Raw genomic sequence first — 17293 nt, 5'->3', positions numbered from 1 at the left:
CTTTTTGCCCCATCATAAAAACAGCAGTTAAAAAAAATATACAAAAAATAAGTAATACTCACACGAGACGAACACCACACTGCAAGTCTACAGCCAGGTTTGTCACTGCAAAGTCAAATTCATGTAGAGGAGTCTGGACATGGCCAACTGCTAAACCTAAATAGCTTAAGTGGCGCGAGAGATCCCCTTCTCCACTCAAGAAATCACGAGAGAAAGCCAACAGAAGGTCTTTACTAGCCTGCAAAGAGGACATATAGGGGGGGAAAAAAGGTAATTCTATGGCAAAATGACAACAGCGTGGAATAGGTCATCCATAGTAAATGTCACGAAGAATCCCTTTAATGGGGTTGTCCAGTTTTAAATCATTTATGGTCTTATCCCAAGGCCACCAATAATACATCAGCAGGAGTCTAGTATTTGGGACCACCACCAATCAGTTGCTCATAGGGTTGGCGCATTCATGTATTGAGCTTATTTCTGCAGGAAGCAGACAGATCTCTTCTCACCCCAGTGGCCAGACTTTGTATTGCAGGCTAAGTTCTCACTGAAGTGAATGTTAACTTAGCCAGCAATACCAAGCCTGGCCACTGCAGTGAGAATGGAGCTGTCGGCTTCTTACAGAAATCAGCTCAGTGAACAAACATACCAGCCAGGTGAACAGACCCCCACGCATCTATTATTGGTGACCTACCCTGCAGATAGGCCATAAATAGTTTACAACTGAACAAACCATTTAATTTAAAACACTGGATTTCTATAACTTACATACCTTGAATTCAGCATCTTTACAGAATAAGCAGGGATCATGATCAATGAGTCTGGACTGCTTTGCATAGTCAAGAAAGAAGAACAACAGCAACAACTTCTTCAAAGTAAACTTTGATAGAGCCTCTTCATGACCTGAAAAGATACAGTTGAAGCCATGGAAAGATATAGTCAGGCATTACAGCAGGCGGGACATGTTCCAGAAGCCAGTTAGCAGAGACATTATATTCTAGTGGCGCATGAATTTATGGGTTATGGGATTTCCTATTGCTAGGCCATTGAAATAGTCAAATTTGATTCTGCAGTCACCCAACTAGCTCCTAAAGCATGAGTTAAATTTAAGGCCGACGGTTTGAATCTACCCTGCCCCCAGTTTTATGTGACCCGCTGGCCGTGCAGCAACTTAACGGTCATTCCACTCACCCAGCCAGCAGCTCCAGTCCGAAGGCAGCACAGAGTCTGACCACCAATCTCGAACCCCCCAGGTGTCTGCGAGCGCTGTCCTGTGCGCAGTGCCAACAGGAGAGGTCCACGATCACAGACTCAGCAGCCAACCAATGCTGGACGAGAGCTACAGGCTGGGTCAGTGGAATACCCGTAGGGAGGTCGCCCGACCGATAGATGTTCAGCAACTACTACTCGGGCCAATATAGGGGCCACTATAATGATCACTATTACTATGCAGTCTTACAAATACAATCGGCTCTTTGAAGGCAACCATAAAGGCTGATGTGGCCCTCGGTGTGAGTTTGACACCCGTGTCCTATAGTCTACAGTATTTGGGCCTGAAGCCTACAGTATTTGGTCCATTAGTGCAGTGTAGCCATCAGAATATACAGACAGCACTCGTTATGCGTCAGTACTCACCATCACGATAAAGGTGGGGGACCGAGGGGTGTCGGTATTCTGCTGCAATGTCTAGATTCCAAAGCAGGCGATTCAAGATGAACAAGGCAAGGCCGGTGACATCACTGTTACTTTCTAAAGAGATGAGCTCCCCGTATATAGTCTGCCAAGGAAGCAATGTAACATTTCACCATTAAACACAGAACATAAACAAGAACGATCCTTAACATGAGCTACTACCGTAGAAAGACGCTATGGGGGAAATTTATCACGTGCGACATTTTGTAACTTCGTCTTGCCAGATGTAATGTTGCTGTTATTTGCAAAGATTTATGAAATTGCTTCACAGCATTGATACATTTGTCACATCTTTAAATATGTCACATTCCATGAAGGTTTCAAAATCCCGACCGAGCAGCCAGCATCGCCCACTTACCATTCCACCTTCAAACACTGATGTGGACTGTGCAATTGGCTCCAATTTAAAGCACTATTTTTTTTTTAACAGATCATTTTTATTGCAGTTCCATTTTAGGATACAATTACCCCTTAATATCTACACAGTTAAACATGCATAGGCACAGCATACATAGAACATTACATTATCCTACCCAAACAATAGAGGTTTGGGCAATGTTGAGGGAAAATATCAGTCCTGCTCCCACAAACTTGATGATCTGCTGAACATTCAGATATAACCTCCTAAAAGGAGTTTAAGGATTTGATTTCTTTGTCATGAAGCCGGACGGATCGTCATTAGAGATGAGCGAGCATACTCGATAAGGCAAACTGCTCGAGCGAGTAGTGCCTTAGTCGAGTATCTCCCCGCTCGTCTCTAAAGATTCGGGTGCTGGCAGGGGAGAGCGGGGAGGAACGGAGGGGAGATCCCTCTCTCCCTCTCCCCCCCCCCCCTGCTCACCGCCGCAACTCCCCTCTCACCCGCGCCAGCTGCCGAATCTTTAGAGACGAGCGGGCAGGTTCTCGAATAAGGCACTACTCGCTCGAGTAGTTTGCCTTATCGAGTATACTCGCTCATCTCTAATCATCATGTATCAAATGAGTTATTACTAAAAGTACTCTATTTGCCCAGATTTTAACATTCGTGATCAGCAGAAATATGAGGAATCAGGAAGAGAGAAATACTTTCCCGGTTTAGGAATTAGAACAGTCATAGTATTTCTCATTGATGGTGGAAGTATGCCTTTGTGCAATGATTCACTAAACGTGGCAGTAAATGCGGCAGAAACATTTTTTTGCCTTCCTCTGGATCAACATTGGGGGTTAAAAGGCTGAACTGGATGAACATGTGTCTTTTTTTGGCCTTACATACTAGGATATCCTGATAGCGCTTTAAAAAAAGTCATTTGGAATACCATCCTTAAGTCAGTGTCACAGCAGCTTCTAACATCACTCTCTTATCAGAATAAATTGTCCATTGCACCCAAGCCAAGTATTCCTAAAGTTGTCACAATCCACACTTAATTTAGAAGCATACAGCTTTTTAAAATAGGGGAAAAAAGGGTCTCCAAAACGTCATCCGCCTTTATAGGCAAAGAATTACTCAGGTCTTCCCAATGCTGCAACATAAGATGATGATGATGACGATTCCCGTGCCTTAGTTATAGAAGCCAAAAACGACCCCTGCTTCCCCTCCTCACAGATATTCTGCTTCATGAAACACCTGTCAGATGATCCGAAGTTAAGACTGTGCCTCTTTCCAATTAGTTTCTATCTGATTAGTGGAAGTATATAAAATGCATCTAATCTCGTCAGTGAGAGGGCCCTAATGACATCCTGAGATTTAGGATATTTGCAACGGAATCCACGCCGGACGTCCGTACTGTGGATGCGCAGCAAGTAGCGTCCATAGCATGCTATGGGAAATCTATTTTTTCTGCATACTTGTGGAACCCAATTACAGCGGAGAAAAAAAAAAAAGAAGTGTATTATGGAACAACAGGAATATTGTCAAATCGCTGATTTTTTTCTCAACTTCCACAGATCACATAAACCTAATTAAATTTTTAATAAACCTGTGAAGTTGGGGAAGAAGACGACAGATCAGCATGATGTTTTATTTTTATTCTTCTGTTCCACAACAGAACAGAAGAACGGAAATACAACCAGAACATTAAAGACGCTGCTTAGATTGCCCAGCACTGCTCACATGGGCGAAGCTTGCCAGTCAGAGCAGCGTGCAGCGTTATAGAGCAGGTTTACACAGGCCAACTATCAGCCGAAAGATCACTCACATGAGCAACTGCCAGCTATAGTCACCCTATGTAAAAGCAGGAGCCGACAGGGCGCTGAGCGAGAAGTCGCTCGATTGTCGCTTCATTTCAGCTCACTGAAACAAATTGACTAATGAGCGTCATCCTGCTAAGTATGAACAAGGCAGCCGTTCATCTATGAACGACTGCCTGTAAACTGTGAGTGGATGTAGGTGGCCGGAAGAGATCTCCCAAGCATTCTGCTCCCATTCAGTCAACAACTATCGTTCCTGTGTGAAAGCGCAGGCACAATAACCATTGGGGTGGCTGTTGGGTTAGTAACCCTTACCAATCCAATTTTGGATTCAGGGTTTCCTAAAAGGCTTTTCTCTTTTTGCCGTTATACAACGGTGCCATCTGCTGATTAAAGCCAGTGTGTGTGCGCGACAGCGGAGTGGCTGGCGATAGACGGTAAGAATACCCTGTCGGATATCTTCTGACATTGGAGCTGTACAAGATTCAATCAGAATGTAGGAAGACATCAGACAGTTGATTGGAAAGGGTTACGTGCCAACAGTCGTCCCATGTAGACTACGGATGTGCTGTCAATTCACAGTGCATATCAGGTAGTCAGAGGTTGCTAAGGAATATATGAAATCAGACAACTGGGTGAATACACCCATACTGCTGTGAGCCTAGAAATCCCAATAAAACATGAATACCATTGATATTACCTCAAGTCCTATGCGAAGCCACAACGGATTATAGGAAAGAAGCCAGTTCAGGACTTTCTGACGTTCGCCTAAAAAAAATAAACTCAGTGGTGAAAAAACATATCCTGGTTGTTTCTAGTATCAATTCCAAAAATATTTACTTTGACAAATTGATATTTATTTCTAAATAATGTCGGCAATGAATCGTGAGAGGTTAACGGCAGCACTTGTTATGTCCAATGTAGACGTTCATAGACATTGAATAGACATTCCATTTACTGGCAGGATGAAGTGTTCAGCCTGCATCGCGGTGACCCTCTACAAGAGGTTGTAGGACAGAAGTAAAATGACAAGAAGTTTAATGCCCAGAATACTGGATTGAAGTGTTGACTGTACCGATGTCCTTCCACAGGTGTCGGTCTTTCCTCACAAGTAGGCGCCGAGCCTCAATCTCCACTTCTAGTCTCCGTACGGCTCTCACCACCGGTTCGGAGGTAAAGAGGCGGCAGGCGGATCTCCTCAGCTTATTCAACCTGCACCGAGCTGTGTAGGCTTTAAGGGAAACCTCCTCCTTGGTTGGAGCCTTTGGCACACTCACTTTATGGTTACTTTCCGCCCCAAGGATCAAAGCAGCTGCATTAACTGTTAAGAAATTAAACTATATTAGAGAGTCAAACAAACACAATATTCAAAGCAACCTGCCACATTGAAAGTACAGTCTGATCTGGGATAAACCCCCTGGCATAAGCAATATGGAGCAGAGCCTGCTTTATAGGGTGCAGATGAAAATACAAGAATTTACTGGGTCGTCAAGTCATTAAAAAGCAGTAGTGAAATTGATCTCTAGTTCTGCCGGCAGAGTTCATTTATCAAAATTCGGAGAAGCTCAGTAGCTGGTGCTAATCCGTGACTGACAGTCATTCCTGTATGTTGTCTCATATGGGGAAGGATGTCAATCATTCAGTGAAACTCCCCACATCTACACATGTATTCATCTAAGCTACATGTGTCAAACACAAGGCCCGCTGCCTCATGTTATGTGGCCTGCGGCGTGCCAACGTCGCTCACCACCGAAGCGATTACCAGCTGGGGTGCCGCAGCTCCTCGCTGGTAATCGCGCTTTTGCCAATGATCCCGGCGCACACTGACGTCAGTGTGCAGCCAGGATCCTCCTCCCCGAGTCCCCTGCTCTTCAGTTCCGCAGGAGAGGACTCGGGGAGGAAGCGTTCCGGGCACACACACTGATGTCAGTGTGCATCCGGGAATCAGCGCGAGAAGAGGAGGAGCGGGCTGACAGAAGGGAGGAGGTAAGTATATGGGGGGGGGGGGGGCTTATTATGGTTACTGAAAGGGCCTATTATTGTTACTGAGGGGGGGGGGGGGGCTTCTTATGGCTCCTGAGGGGGGGCTTATTACTATTACTGGGGGGAGCTTATTATTACTGAGGGGGGCTCATTACCGAGGGGGGGCTAACGTTGCTATGGGGTTATTACTACTGAGGGGGGGCGGGTTAACGTTGCTATGGGGGTATTATTACTGAGGGGGTTAATATTACTAATTGGGCCACTGTGGGGGTCATTATTTTTACTGGGGCCACTATCAGGGTCACTATTAGGGGTCGTTCACACGGGTGTAATTGTATTTCGGTCACGCAAATACGCTGCGTAGTTGCGCTATCGAAAATCGCTTAGGCCTGTATATTTGCGTTTGCAAAAATAAACGCACGTGGGCCCATTGAAATGGTGCGCAAATATACAGTGAATACATGATTTTTTTCTGTGCATTCACCACGTATTTGCGCGGCCCATGCACACGGGCGGAAATTCCGCGGCGGTATTTCTGCCGCGTTAGAAAATGCAATCCTATGTCCATACGAAATCTCGCGCAGAAAACAAGTCGCGGCATGCTCTATTTCTGTGCGGGGAGCGCAGAGCCCCGCACAGAAATGTCACTCCCCGGCCGCCGGCTCCGATCTGCGCATCGCCAGCTAACCGGCAGCTGGCACATCCAGAGCTGGAGCCGCGGGAGCAGGTAAGTACCACGCTGGTTCCTGCAGAGGAGCGGGTCGGGTCCCACTGCGAGAATTCTCGCAGCGGGATCCAACCCGGCCGTCTGCAGGCGACCTTACAATCGGCCCTTTGAAGGTCACCATAAGCCTGATGCGGCCCTCGGTGAAAAGGAGTTTGACACCCCTGATCTAAGGCCTCTTGCACATGAGCAGATTTGCATTGCAAAATCTGGAGCGTGATTCCGCCTCCAGATTCTGCAGCAAATCCAGCCCATAGCATGCTATGACAATACATGATTTCCTGCCCACAAGCAGAAATAGATTGAGATTTTCCACTTAGGGTGACTACCCACTAGCGTTTTTTTTACTGTGAAATTCGCAGCGGTTTTTTTTTCTGCAGGGGTCTTTGGGCTATGGGACATATAAAGCTAAAATCGCGATCGTGCAAAATCGCGATATCGCGGTAAATCGCGATTTTGTGGAATCGCGATTTTAACATTACAAGTCCCATAGACCCCTGCAGAAAAAAAAAAACCGCTGCAAATTTCTCAGTGAAAAAAAACGCTAGTGGGTAGTCACCCTCACAGGGGAAAAAAAACAACAACAAACAAGCAAAAAAAAAAAAAACAAAGAATGCTGCGATTTTGTGTGGGCTACGCATGGCCAGCTTCCACTGAAGTCAATGGAAGCCATCCGTCCCACGGCCATTCTGCAATCATCATTGCAGTATGGTCGCGGGAGCCGTGTAATTGCCATAGCGATGGCGCTGCGTCCTCTCCTGCTCACCGGCCGGCACATCTGCAGCAGAGGAGAAGACGGTGGAGAGGTAAGCTGGGGTCACCAGGTCGAACTCCACTGCGGGAATCCCGCACGTGGGGCCCAAGCCGCCCATGTGCAGGAGGTCTAAATATTCCATGTATATAAGTTATACTAACTCTTTCCCCAAAAACTAAATCCGCTCAGCTCCCTGCTCCATAACACCCCGACCATAAAATGGACAAGAATGTTTAAGGTGACAACAGTCTTTTAAGCATGGTAAAACTCCATCACATATAGATTTCACTTTACTGACCTTTCATAGAATCTGTTTTCACCGCAAAGTCATCTGGAGTGAGAATGAAGTTCAACCACCAGGTAAAGCCCCGTTCCTGCTTTGCCATCCATCGCTCGTCATAAAACATGTTTTGGGCAGCGAATGGCATAGGGTGGCGAGGAATAACTATAATAAAATATAGTATGTTAGTATACGGTAAAGACACTCTTAAATGAGCAATCCATGTCCTTACACAGCAGAGTAGTGACCAAGCCATAGACCTCAGCCCTTACGCACATACGCTAGTCATATCACCCATCTATTTGTGGCAAGACTCAACCAAAAAGTCATTTTCTAAATGTCATCGAAAAGAGTAGCAGATAGTCTGATTGTTCCTTGCTTTCAGGTTGCAATCCTCTAGAAAACCCATTTTAAAAGCAAACATCCATTACCTGTTTTTGGGGGCTTCATAAACATCAACTTTGACTGAGCAACAGCAACAATTCTCTTGGAATTCTTAAAAGTGACGGCCAGCGGCAGTGGTGGTCCTGCGGTGTCCGACGCTGAAAAGTAAGCGGAAGAAACACTTCAACCCTGACGCTTTGAGCAGGAGTGTGCATTACAGTCATATACTGTACATATTACGGCCATTCTATCACAAGAAGTAACGCTATGCAGTAAAGGCAGCAGATCAGATTGAAGCTACACTTCTAGCACTTCCATACCTTTCTGTGTTTTTGCCACCGTGGGTTTTGCCTTCATAGTGTCAGCTCTGACCTTGTGTATTTTACCAGTACTTTTCAACGCCAGATTAGCTAGAAAATAAGTAGACAAAGTTAGTGGTGTCTAATTAAACAATCATTGATTGGAGAGGACCGACTTCGATAACACGGAGTCAATCAGCTGGCAGATATCGCTGTTGCGGGCCGTAAAAACTGCATTTTTGTTACAGTCAAGTTCCTTTCTTGTCACGATCATTGGGGGACACAGAAGACTTGGGTATAGCTGCTGCCACCAGGAGGCGGACACCAAGTCAAGAAAGTTAGGCCCTCCTACCAGTTATTCCCCTCCTGTAGGCACTGCGCCAAATCAGTTGTACGCAAGCAGTAGGAGAGAACCAACTAACACGTGAAGTCAATCAATGCAGAGTATAACCAGAAAATATACAGTTCTAGGTCAAAACAAGGCTAGATGGAGGATCACAAAGTTATCCAAGAAGAAACAAGTCCAGCTCACCACTTCCTCAAGATGCACAGACAGAGCGCAGATACTCTTGGCCAAAAGCTATGTGAATACATGCAGGAGAAGATCCAGCTGAACCAATACTTGGCAAAAGAAATAAATAAATTTAAAAAACAAACTTTAATTGAAAATTATTAAAAATATTTTGATGTATACAGGATGATCAGTGAAATGTACTGGTCAGATGTATTCCACAAATGTGTAAGTGTCATAATTACTGGCGATAGTAAAATATGACCAACTCCTCCTATGGATAGGATTGCCGTGGTAAGCTAATGCTGCAGCGGACCACTTGGCGAGGTTGGTGCAATGCATAGTAAGAGAGGGCATTCCTCACCAGGCAGGTGTCCCAACTGGAAGGGCTTCCTCAGTGTTAGCCAGACAAGCCCCATGAAGCCTCGTCCACAGAATGCCCTTCTTGAGGGTGAAAAATTGCCGGTAATCACGAGAGGTTGGACTAAACGTCAGGGAGTCCCATCATACTGTGCAATCTCGGCTACTGTGCTACCAAGATTTTTCACAAACTAGCGTAGAGTGAGACGTAGTGTATGGGGCAAGCAGATCTGCCACGTACGGACACCAAGCTAAAACAGATTTAACTCAGTGCCTGTAGGAGGGGTATAGCTGGTAGGAGGGACTCTTTGCTTAGTATCCTCCTCCTAGTGGCAGCAGCTATACCCTTAAGGTCTGCTGTATTCCCCAATGACACGGATCAGAAATTATTTGCATTCAAGTAAATTGAGATATGTTTTATTAGTTTTATCTAAAGCGAGAGCCAAATCACGTAAACAAATTGCCAAAAATCACATTCTGTTTTGTGTGTTTATATTTATGAATTTCCATTATGAATATCTTCTGCCGACAACTAGTAGGAAAACACTCTACAAGATCTTCAGTTATATGGGTAGTATATGACAAAAAAGGATGGACAGGGGAACATTGGACCACTGCGGTAGTTGTACCTAGTACTTTTGCTCTGGAGAACGTGTCAGGACTACGGCTCCTCAACACCAAAGCAAGGCTGGTGGCAGTAGAGATGGAGGCTTTTTTGTATCAATGCCAAGCCTTCCCTTTAAGCGAGGTAGCATAAAACACCAGCAAGGCTTTATGAATATGGAGGGAATAAAGAGACAATACTTCATGCAAGTCAATTTCCTTCTGTTTGAGCCTATACTTCGTAACAGATGGCTCAAAAACAATATGTCCTTCTGTCCTCCGGGTGCGGCTGGACACGTCTCCCTTTCGGTGGTTTCAAAAAACAGTGTAGTGTTTTTTTTATGTGATTAAATGGTATTTTTACTAGGTTCATGCTGCCCGACACAAGCAGCGTGAACCCCTGGTAGGTTTTATTCTGAAAAGCTGCAGTGGTTCAGATAAGACATACTATGAAGTTTGACTTGTGAATGGAGCTCCGAGTCACAGAGGCGGGCCGTGCCGGCCCGTCCACACATCATGGAGTGTGACAGGTCTCTCCCTACACACAAAAGGAAGAGAGCCGTCAGTCTACATGCCCCATTCCGAGTCAAACTTCCAAGGTATGTTTTCTTCGAAATGCTGCAGTGTTTCAGAATACTAAATACAAAGGGCAATAGGCACACCTGTCCCGGGCTCATGCCGCTTGTGGTTCGGGCACCATGAATCTGGTGACAGATTCCCTTTATCTACAGGCTACCATAGGGCTGCAATATTAGTGACACCTATTGCTGTGCCTACTGTTACTAGCTCCAGTAAGAGAGGGAAGAGAATCCAGTTTCTTGCAACCACAATAGATTGTGGACTAGAAGATGACAGAAAAGTATAAACAGCCTACAGAATATGAATATGGTGCCACCACTTGTCTTACAATTCTGCAGTTCCACAACTGTTGGGCTTTTACCTGTTTTGCTCCGCTGACCCTGCGTGTTCCCATGCCTTGAAGGCGTAGGTTTGGAGATGTGTACTTTCTTTGCTTGGGTGGCAGTATTCTGTAAGGTGTCATTGGATGTCACAGAAGCATCTCTGGAAATCTCCTCGCTTCTTCTCTTGTGGCCGCAGATGGACTTGGGTTTGGATACTTTTATTGAGGACTCGGAACCACTGATGGAACTTGGAACTGAATAATCTGAAACACTTATCACAGGCAAATCTGAAAGCAGGATGATTTGAGGATCATCACTCCCGTCTGATTCGATGTCCTTCAGCCTTCTGCGGGACTTCGGCTGTGGTTTCTGTTGCGTTTCGACGCAATTCACTGCCTTGACTTTTACGACGGTCGCTGATGCTATGGATGGCTTTACGGGATCCTTGGTGCTAGTTTCATCATTGGTCAGAGGTTTTGGTTGGTTCTCTCCATCGTTATCAGGCTTTACTTTTGTAACTGTGTTGGATATTATCGGCAATCTTGGAAGATACTTCATGTCAACTGCATCATCACCATCTTCTTCTAGTGGAGACCAAAGTCCATGCTGCTTTCCACTGCCATCTCGTACATTTATAACAGGTGGTTTTACTGGATTTATGGTACCAGTCGTATCATTAGTCAGTACAGACTGAGGTCCAAGATGCCTACTGATGCCGTCCCCAGTCTTCCCTTTTGTAACAGTGGCTGGTATGATGGGTGGCTTTCCATGACCCTTGGGAACAGTTTTGTCATTGCTCAAGTGCCTAAAGTTTCCTCTTTGCTTCTTAACACAGAATGTTAGCCTGGAGCTAGCCGGCTCAAGGACCTCTATGCTACCATCCAGAGATTTCTGGTCTATGTACTCAAATTGTGTCATTGTCACCTCTTCTTGACTAACAGACGATTTACATGGTGTGTTCAAGGAGAACGCACCACGAGCTCCCAGTTCAGCTGGAGGCGTCATGAAGTTGTCCTTCACAAACTGATCTGGTGACAGAATTGAAGTGTGCGAGGCCGCCGTCAGATACTCCTCAGAGACCATGTAACTATTACTCACAAAGGAGTCTGGACTCAAGGCGTTTCGTTGTGGTGTCTGCAGGACTGCCGGAGGAGTACAGCTCCTGGAGAGGATACTTCTGCAATGCTCACGCGAAGATTCTTGCGAAGAGCAAGACGTCTGTGAAGGTTTCACTGTAACCTCAGCTTTAAAGAACTCAGTAGGGGACAATGTAGGGTAAGACGTATGCTCATGGGAAATACTCGGGGTACAAATAAAGTTACATTGCTGGTTAGGCACAGGGTTAATCGGGGACAGGGACTCTTTACTTAACCTCGGTTCACCTAGAGTCCACTCCTCTTCAATAAGAGCGTCTGCCTGTGTACTAGATGCGGTGGGGACGTCTTGAAGGGTCTCACTGTACTCTGTAGTACACAGAACCGAATAGGTTTTTGACCTCCTTAATGAGCCTGAAGTAAAGTCCTGGAGCTGGTTGGCAAGAGGGTCGACTAGGTCGGCTGGAACTCTGTTTTCTGAGCCTCGTCTAGACTCTCTGATTGGAGAAGGGCTGGACGCCGGTTTGGACAGATTTTCACAGGACTGTAGGGAGCTTCTTGCCCTCTCTAATGCCCCATGGCCACCTTTGTGGCTTGCGCTGAAGGTTTTGTTTTTGCTGCCCTTAGAACAAGAAACTTTTGTCTTGAACTCTGAAGTTTTGGATCTCACAGAAGTTTCCTTTCTTATGGTGTTCCATCGATTTCTCTGGAAGACAAGGACCAAATTAAAAGCATAGACTACATGTACTTCAATTTCCAATATTAATAGTGAAGACTTCCCTCCAGGTGTTGGCATTCTCTGAATAGAGTTAGCAGGGCACACAGTGAGCGACTAAACACGACTACATTCAGAGAACATGGGCAGAAGTAAGCTCCCAGCTCTGGAGGAGAACCACGGTGGGTTGGAGAACCGCTCCCAATAATTCACAAGCGTCCGATCTCTACAGATCCAAGCCCACTGACCAGGTGATGGAGAGGACTACATCTGCCCCAACAGGGTCTCTTTTCTTGGCACTATGTCTGGTATGATTGTATGGAAATCGTGGTTGGTACTTTTTAGTAATTGAGGCCATGTTCCCATATATCAGACCTTGGGCTTTTTTTTGGCGCTGTAGTTCAACATTGGGGGAAGCTAGTGCCGGAACGGATCCATAGTTTTCTACGGGACAATTCAAGGTATCAGGGACATCTTTAATTGTCCCGGATGCCCTGAGTTTTAACCGGATGCGATACCAGACTGTGTGTTCTTCATGCAGACGTATTGGCAAGCCTCATTACTAGGATTACAATCACCATCATGCCACACGCCATGCTGCTTATGTGTCCCAGTTTGACAAGCTTACAGTTATTAAACAGAATCCATCATTACCTTTGAGCCCCATAAACTACGTGAGGCGAGGGAGCGGGCAGTCCGGGGCGCTGTGCTTCATACTGACAGGTTGCCCCCGTTCTGTACTGTGTGCCGCACACAGCCCATCTGAAGAGAGTTGTGCCACGTGCACCAACTTTGCAGTGAATCCATGCAGGAATGGAGCACCCACTAATTGTGAAGCACAGCTCTCAGGACTCCCCGCTCCCTCATCTGTGAGCCCCGTTACATAGTTTATGGTGATGGCAGGTTCCCTTTAAAGCCAAGCTGACACTGACAGGCTCTGCCATCCTCTGCCCCCGCCGGACCGTAACTTTATATAAAACACCTTGTTGCTTTATTACCCCCCCTCGCACAGCAGTTATGGCAGCCCCGACACGTCTAGCGGTTTGGACTTGTACCTTTCTCTTCACTGGAAGCTCGGCGCGTCCCAACAACACAGCCTGGTGCTTCACCACATTGTTCAGAAGGAAGGTGACCAGTTCTCGGACCCCTCCCTCCTCTAAGGGGGTCCACGTGATCGTCAGAGGAACAGTTTCGAAAGGCTGCAGGGGGGGAAAAAAAGCACAATTAAAAGTCAGCAGAATTGACCATTTTGCAGTCCTTGTACTTCTGGATATGTGAGTGATCAGGGGGGGGTTCTCACCAGCTATTATACAATAGTCACAGCATTATCGGGGCGCCCTGAGAACACACAGCGGGGCACCCATTGTACCCTTGTATTAAAGTGGTTGGTTCATCACCCACACACAGAATAAGTGATAGATGTATTACTGCTGGGGGGGGGGGTTTGACCCCTGACCCCCCACAATCATCACTATGATTGAGCATGCACAGCACCCTTCCATTCACTGCCTATAGGATGAAGGAGATAGCCGGCTGCAGCGCTCAGCCACTCCTATAGACAGTGACCACAGGGGACATGGGACCCCCGTCCTTGTGAGCAGTGGGCTCCCAGCGGTCAGACCGCCACCAAGCAGGCATTTATTTTCTATCCCATAAGGGTTGTTGAAGAACCGATTTAACATTTGGCTCCCCAGCAGAGAGGGGCTTAAAATCCTGAATGCTGATCGCTCAGTGTAAATAGCAGCCGCTCAGTACTGAACGGCCGCTGTGTTATGTGAATGGAGAGGGGCGGGGGAACGAGAGGAGAAGATAACCGTGACGCAGAGTGTTAAGGCAGCAGAATGCAGTCCTAAGCTCTCACTTATGACCTGAAGGTTGCAGGTTCAAGCCCCGCTTGGTTCAGGTTGGTGGCTCAAGGTCAGTAAAATGAGTACCCAGCTTGGGGGTATAATAAATAAATTACCTGCGGAATAAGTTGGCACTATGCAAATAACGATTCCCTTCTATAGCCCTGTAGCCATTTATAGAAGCCTTCATCAGTACACGCGGTGCCCAGCGCCTCCCCTACCCAGTAGTAGCAGCCACCAGGACTGGCACACCCCCCCCCCCCCCCTCCCCAACCAGCTCCAACTTTTACGAAACTTTTTACAAGAATCTATATAAAAGCAATTTTCAAACAGTGAAAATTGGGCACCAGGGCCCCCTCCCCAGTACATACAGGTGCCCATTACTAGTGCCCCCTCCTGGTATATATACAGGCACCCATCACTAGTGTCCCTCCCGGTATATTCAGTTACTTCCAACGGTGCCCCCTCCCGGTACATACAGGCGCCCATCACTAGTGCCCCCTCCCGGTACATACAGGCGCCCATCACTAGTGCCCCCTCCCGGTACATATACAGGCGCCCATCACTAGTGCCCCCTCCCGGTACATATACAGGCGCCCATCACTAGTGCCCCCTCCCGGTACATATACAGGCGCCCATCACTAGTGCCCCCTCCCGGTACATATACAGGCGCCCATCACTAGTGCCCCCTCCCGGTACATATACAGGCGCCCATCACTAGTGCCCCCTCCCGGTACATATACAGGCGCCCATCACTAGTGCCCCCTCCCGGTACATATACAGGCGCCCATCACTAGTGCCCCCTCCCGGTACATATACAGGCGCCCATCACTAGTGCCCCCTCCCGGTACATATACAGGCGCCCATCACTAGTGCCCCCTCCCGGTACATATACAGGCGCCCATCACTAGTGCCCCCTCCCGGTACATATACAGGCGCCCATCACTAATGCCCCCTCCCGGTACATATACAGGCGCCCATCACTAGTGCCCCCTCCCGGTACATATACAGGCGCCCATCACTAGTGCCCCCTCCCGGTACATATACAGGCGCCCATCACTAGTGCCCCCTCCCGGTACATACACAGGCGCCCATCACTAATGCCCCCTCCCGGTACATACAGGCACCCATCACTAGTGCCCCCTCCCAATACATACAGGCACCCATCACTAGTGCCCCCTCCCAATACAGCCACGGTATATACAGTGACTGCCACCCGCGCCCCCTTCCAATATATCCAATACATACAGGCTCCCATCACTAGTGCCCCCTCCCGGTATATACAGTGACTGCCACCCGCGCCCCCTCCCAATACAGCCACGGTATATACAGTGACTGCCACCCGCGCCCCCTCCCAATACAGCCACGGTATATACAGTGACTGCCACCCGCGCCCCCTTCCAATATATCCAATACATACAGGCTCCCATCACTAGTGCCCCCTCCTGGTATATGCAGTGACTGCCACCCGCGCCCCCTGCCAATACAGCCACGGTATATACAGTGACTGCCACCCGCGCCCCCTGCCAATACAGCCACGGTATATACAGTGACTGCCACCCGCGCCCCCTGCCAATACAGCCACGGTATATACAGTGACTGCCACCCGCGCCCCCTGCCAATACAACCACGGTATATACAGTGACTGCCACCCGCGCCCCCTCCCAATACAGCCACGGTATATACAGTGACTGCCACCCGCGCCCTCTCCCAATACAGCCACGGTATATACAGTGACTGCCACCTGCGCCCTCTCCCAATACAGCCACGGTATATACAGTGACTGCCACCCGCGCCCTCTCCCAATACAGCCACGGTATATACAGTGACTGCCACCTGCGCCCCCTTCCAATATATCCAATACATACAGGCTCCCATCACTAGTGCCCCCTACCGGTATATGCAGTGACTGCCACCAATTCCCCCTCCCTGTTCATACAGGCTCCCATCACTAGTGCCCCTCCCAGTATATGCAGTGACTGGCACCAGCGCTCCCTCCCAGTATATGCAGTGACTGGTACCGATGCCCCCTCCTGGTACATACAGGTGCCCATGCCTAGTGCCCCCTCCTGGTATATACAGTGACTGGCGTCAGCAACCCCTCTAGGTAAATACAGGCACCAATCACTAGTGCCCCTCCCGGTATATTCAGTTACTGCCACCGGCGCCCCCTCCAGGTACATCCAGGCACCCATACCTAGTGCCCCCTCCCAGTACATCCGCGGTATATACAGTGACTGCCACCAGCACCCCCTTCCAATACATACAGGCACCCATCACTAGTGCCCCCTCCCAGTACATCCACGGTATATACAGTGACTGCCACCAGCACCCCCTTCCAATACATACAGGCTCCCATCACTAGTGCCCCCTCCCGGTATATGCAGTGACCACCAATGCCCCCTCCAGGTTCATACAGGCTCCCATCACTAGTGCCCCCTCCTGGCATATACGGTGACTGGTACCCGCAAGCCCTCTAGGTAAATACAGGTGCCCATCACTAGTGCCCTCTCCCAGCATATACAGGTGTCCGGCGCCCCCTGCCGGTATATACAGTGCCCATCACCACCGCCCCCTCCTGGTACACAGGTGCCCACCACCAGTACACATTGGGCCTCCCATGACATATACGCTGTAGGACAGCATGGCATGCTTGGGGTTGTAGTACCACAGCAGCTAGAGGCGACCCGCACTCCCCTCCACATACCGGTACGAGCAGCTCGCTCTCCCGCACGCTGAAGCCCCGCTCCCGGGGCAGCTTGTCTACGGTGACCTGTGCCGGGTCCGCGGAGGGATTCTGCAGCAGAAGAACCGCGCTGCGGGCGGAACCGGGCCGGACACAGCCGAAGCTGACGAACGGCGGCCGGCAGAAGTGTGTGAGGGAGAGCAGCGGCACATCCTTGTCCTCCGGGCGCCGCTTCTCCTCCGCCGCCGGGGGGGATATACTGAGCAGCATGTCCGTACTGTCAGCGCTGCGCTATC

At 48.3% G+C, this 17293-nt stretch overlaps 1 protein-coding gene across 2 annotated transcripts in view; it reads right to left on the bottom strand.

Moving 5' to 3' along the window:
• ASPM (assembly factor for spindle microtubules) overlaps positions 1 to 17293 on the bottom strand; it is a 45405-nt gene extending 28112 nt beyond the window's left edge. For both annotated transcript variants that reach the window (XM_066597196.1, XM_066597197.1), the window contains exons 1-11: positions 17019 to 17293; positions 13520 to 13663; positions 10694 to 12455; positions 8301 to 8390; positions 8028 to 8138; positions 7615 to 7761; positions 4931 to 5176; positions 4556 to 4623; positions 1633 to 1774; positions 770 to 900; positions 63 to 238 (exon numbers count right to left, since the gene is read on the bottom strand). In XM_066597196.1, coding sequence (XP_066453293.1) covers positions 63 to 238; positions 770 to 900; positions 1633 to 1774; positions 4556 to 4623; positions 4931 to 5176; positions 7615 to 7761; positions 8028 to 8138; positions 8301 to 8390; positions 10694 to 12455; positions 13520 to 13663; positions 17019 to 17267 — 3266 coding nt within the window. In that variant the 5' untranslated portion in view covers positions 17268 to 17293. The remainder of the gene's footprint in view (positions 1 to 62; positions 239 to 769; positions 901 to 1632; positions 1775 to 4555; positions 4624 to 4930; positions 5177 to 7614; positions 7762 to 8027; positions 8139 to 8300; positions 8391 to 10693; positions 12456 to 13519; positions 13664 to 17018) is intronic.

Source organism: Eleutherodactylus coqui, chromosome 3, assembly GCF_035609145.1.
Source record: "Eleutherodactylus coqui strain aEleCoq1 chromosome 3, aEleCoq1.hap1, whole genome shotgun sequence".
Lineage (NCBI taxonomy): Eukaryota > Metazoa > Chordata > Amphibia > Anura > Eleutherodactylidae > Eleutherodactylus > Eleutherodactylus coqui.
Note: the sequence above shows the minus strand (reverse complement) of the source record. Positions and strands in the feature narration are given on the sequence as shown.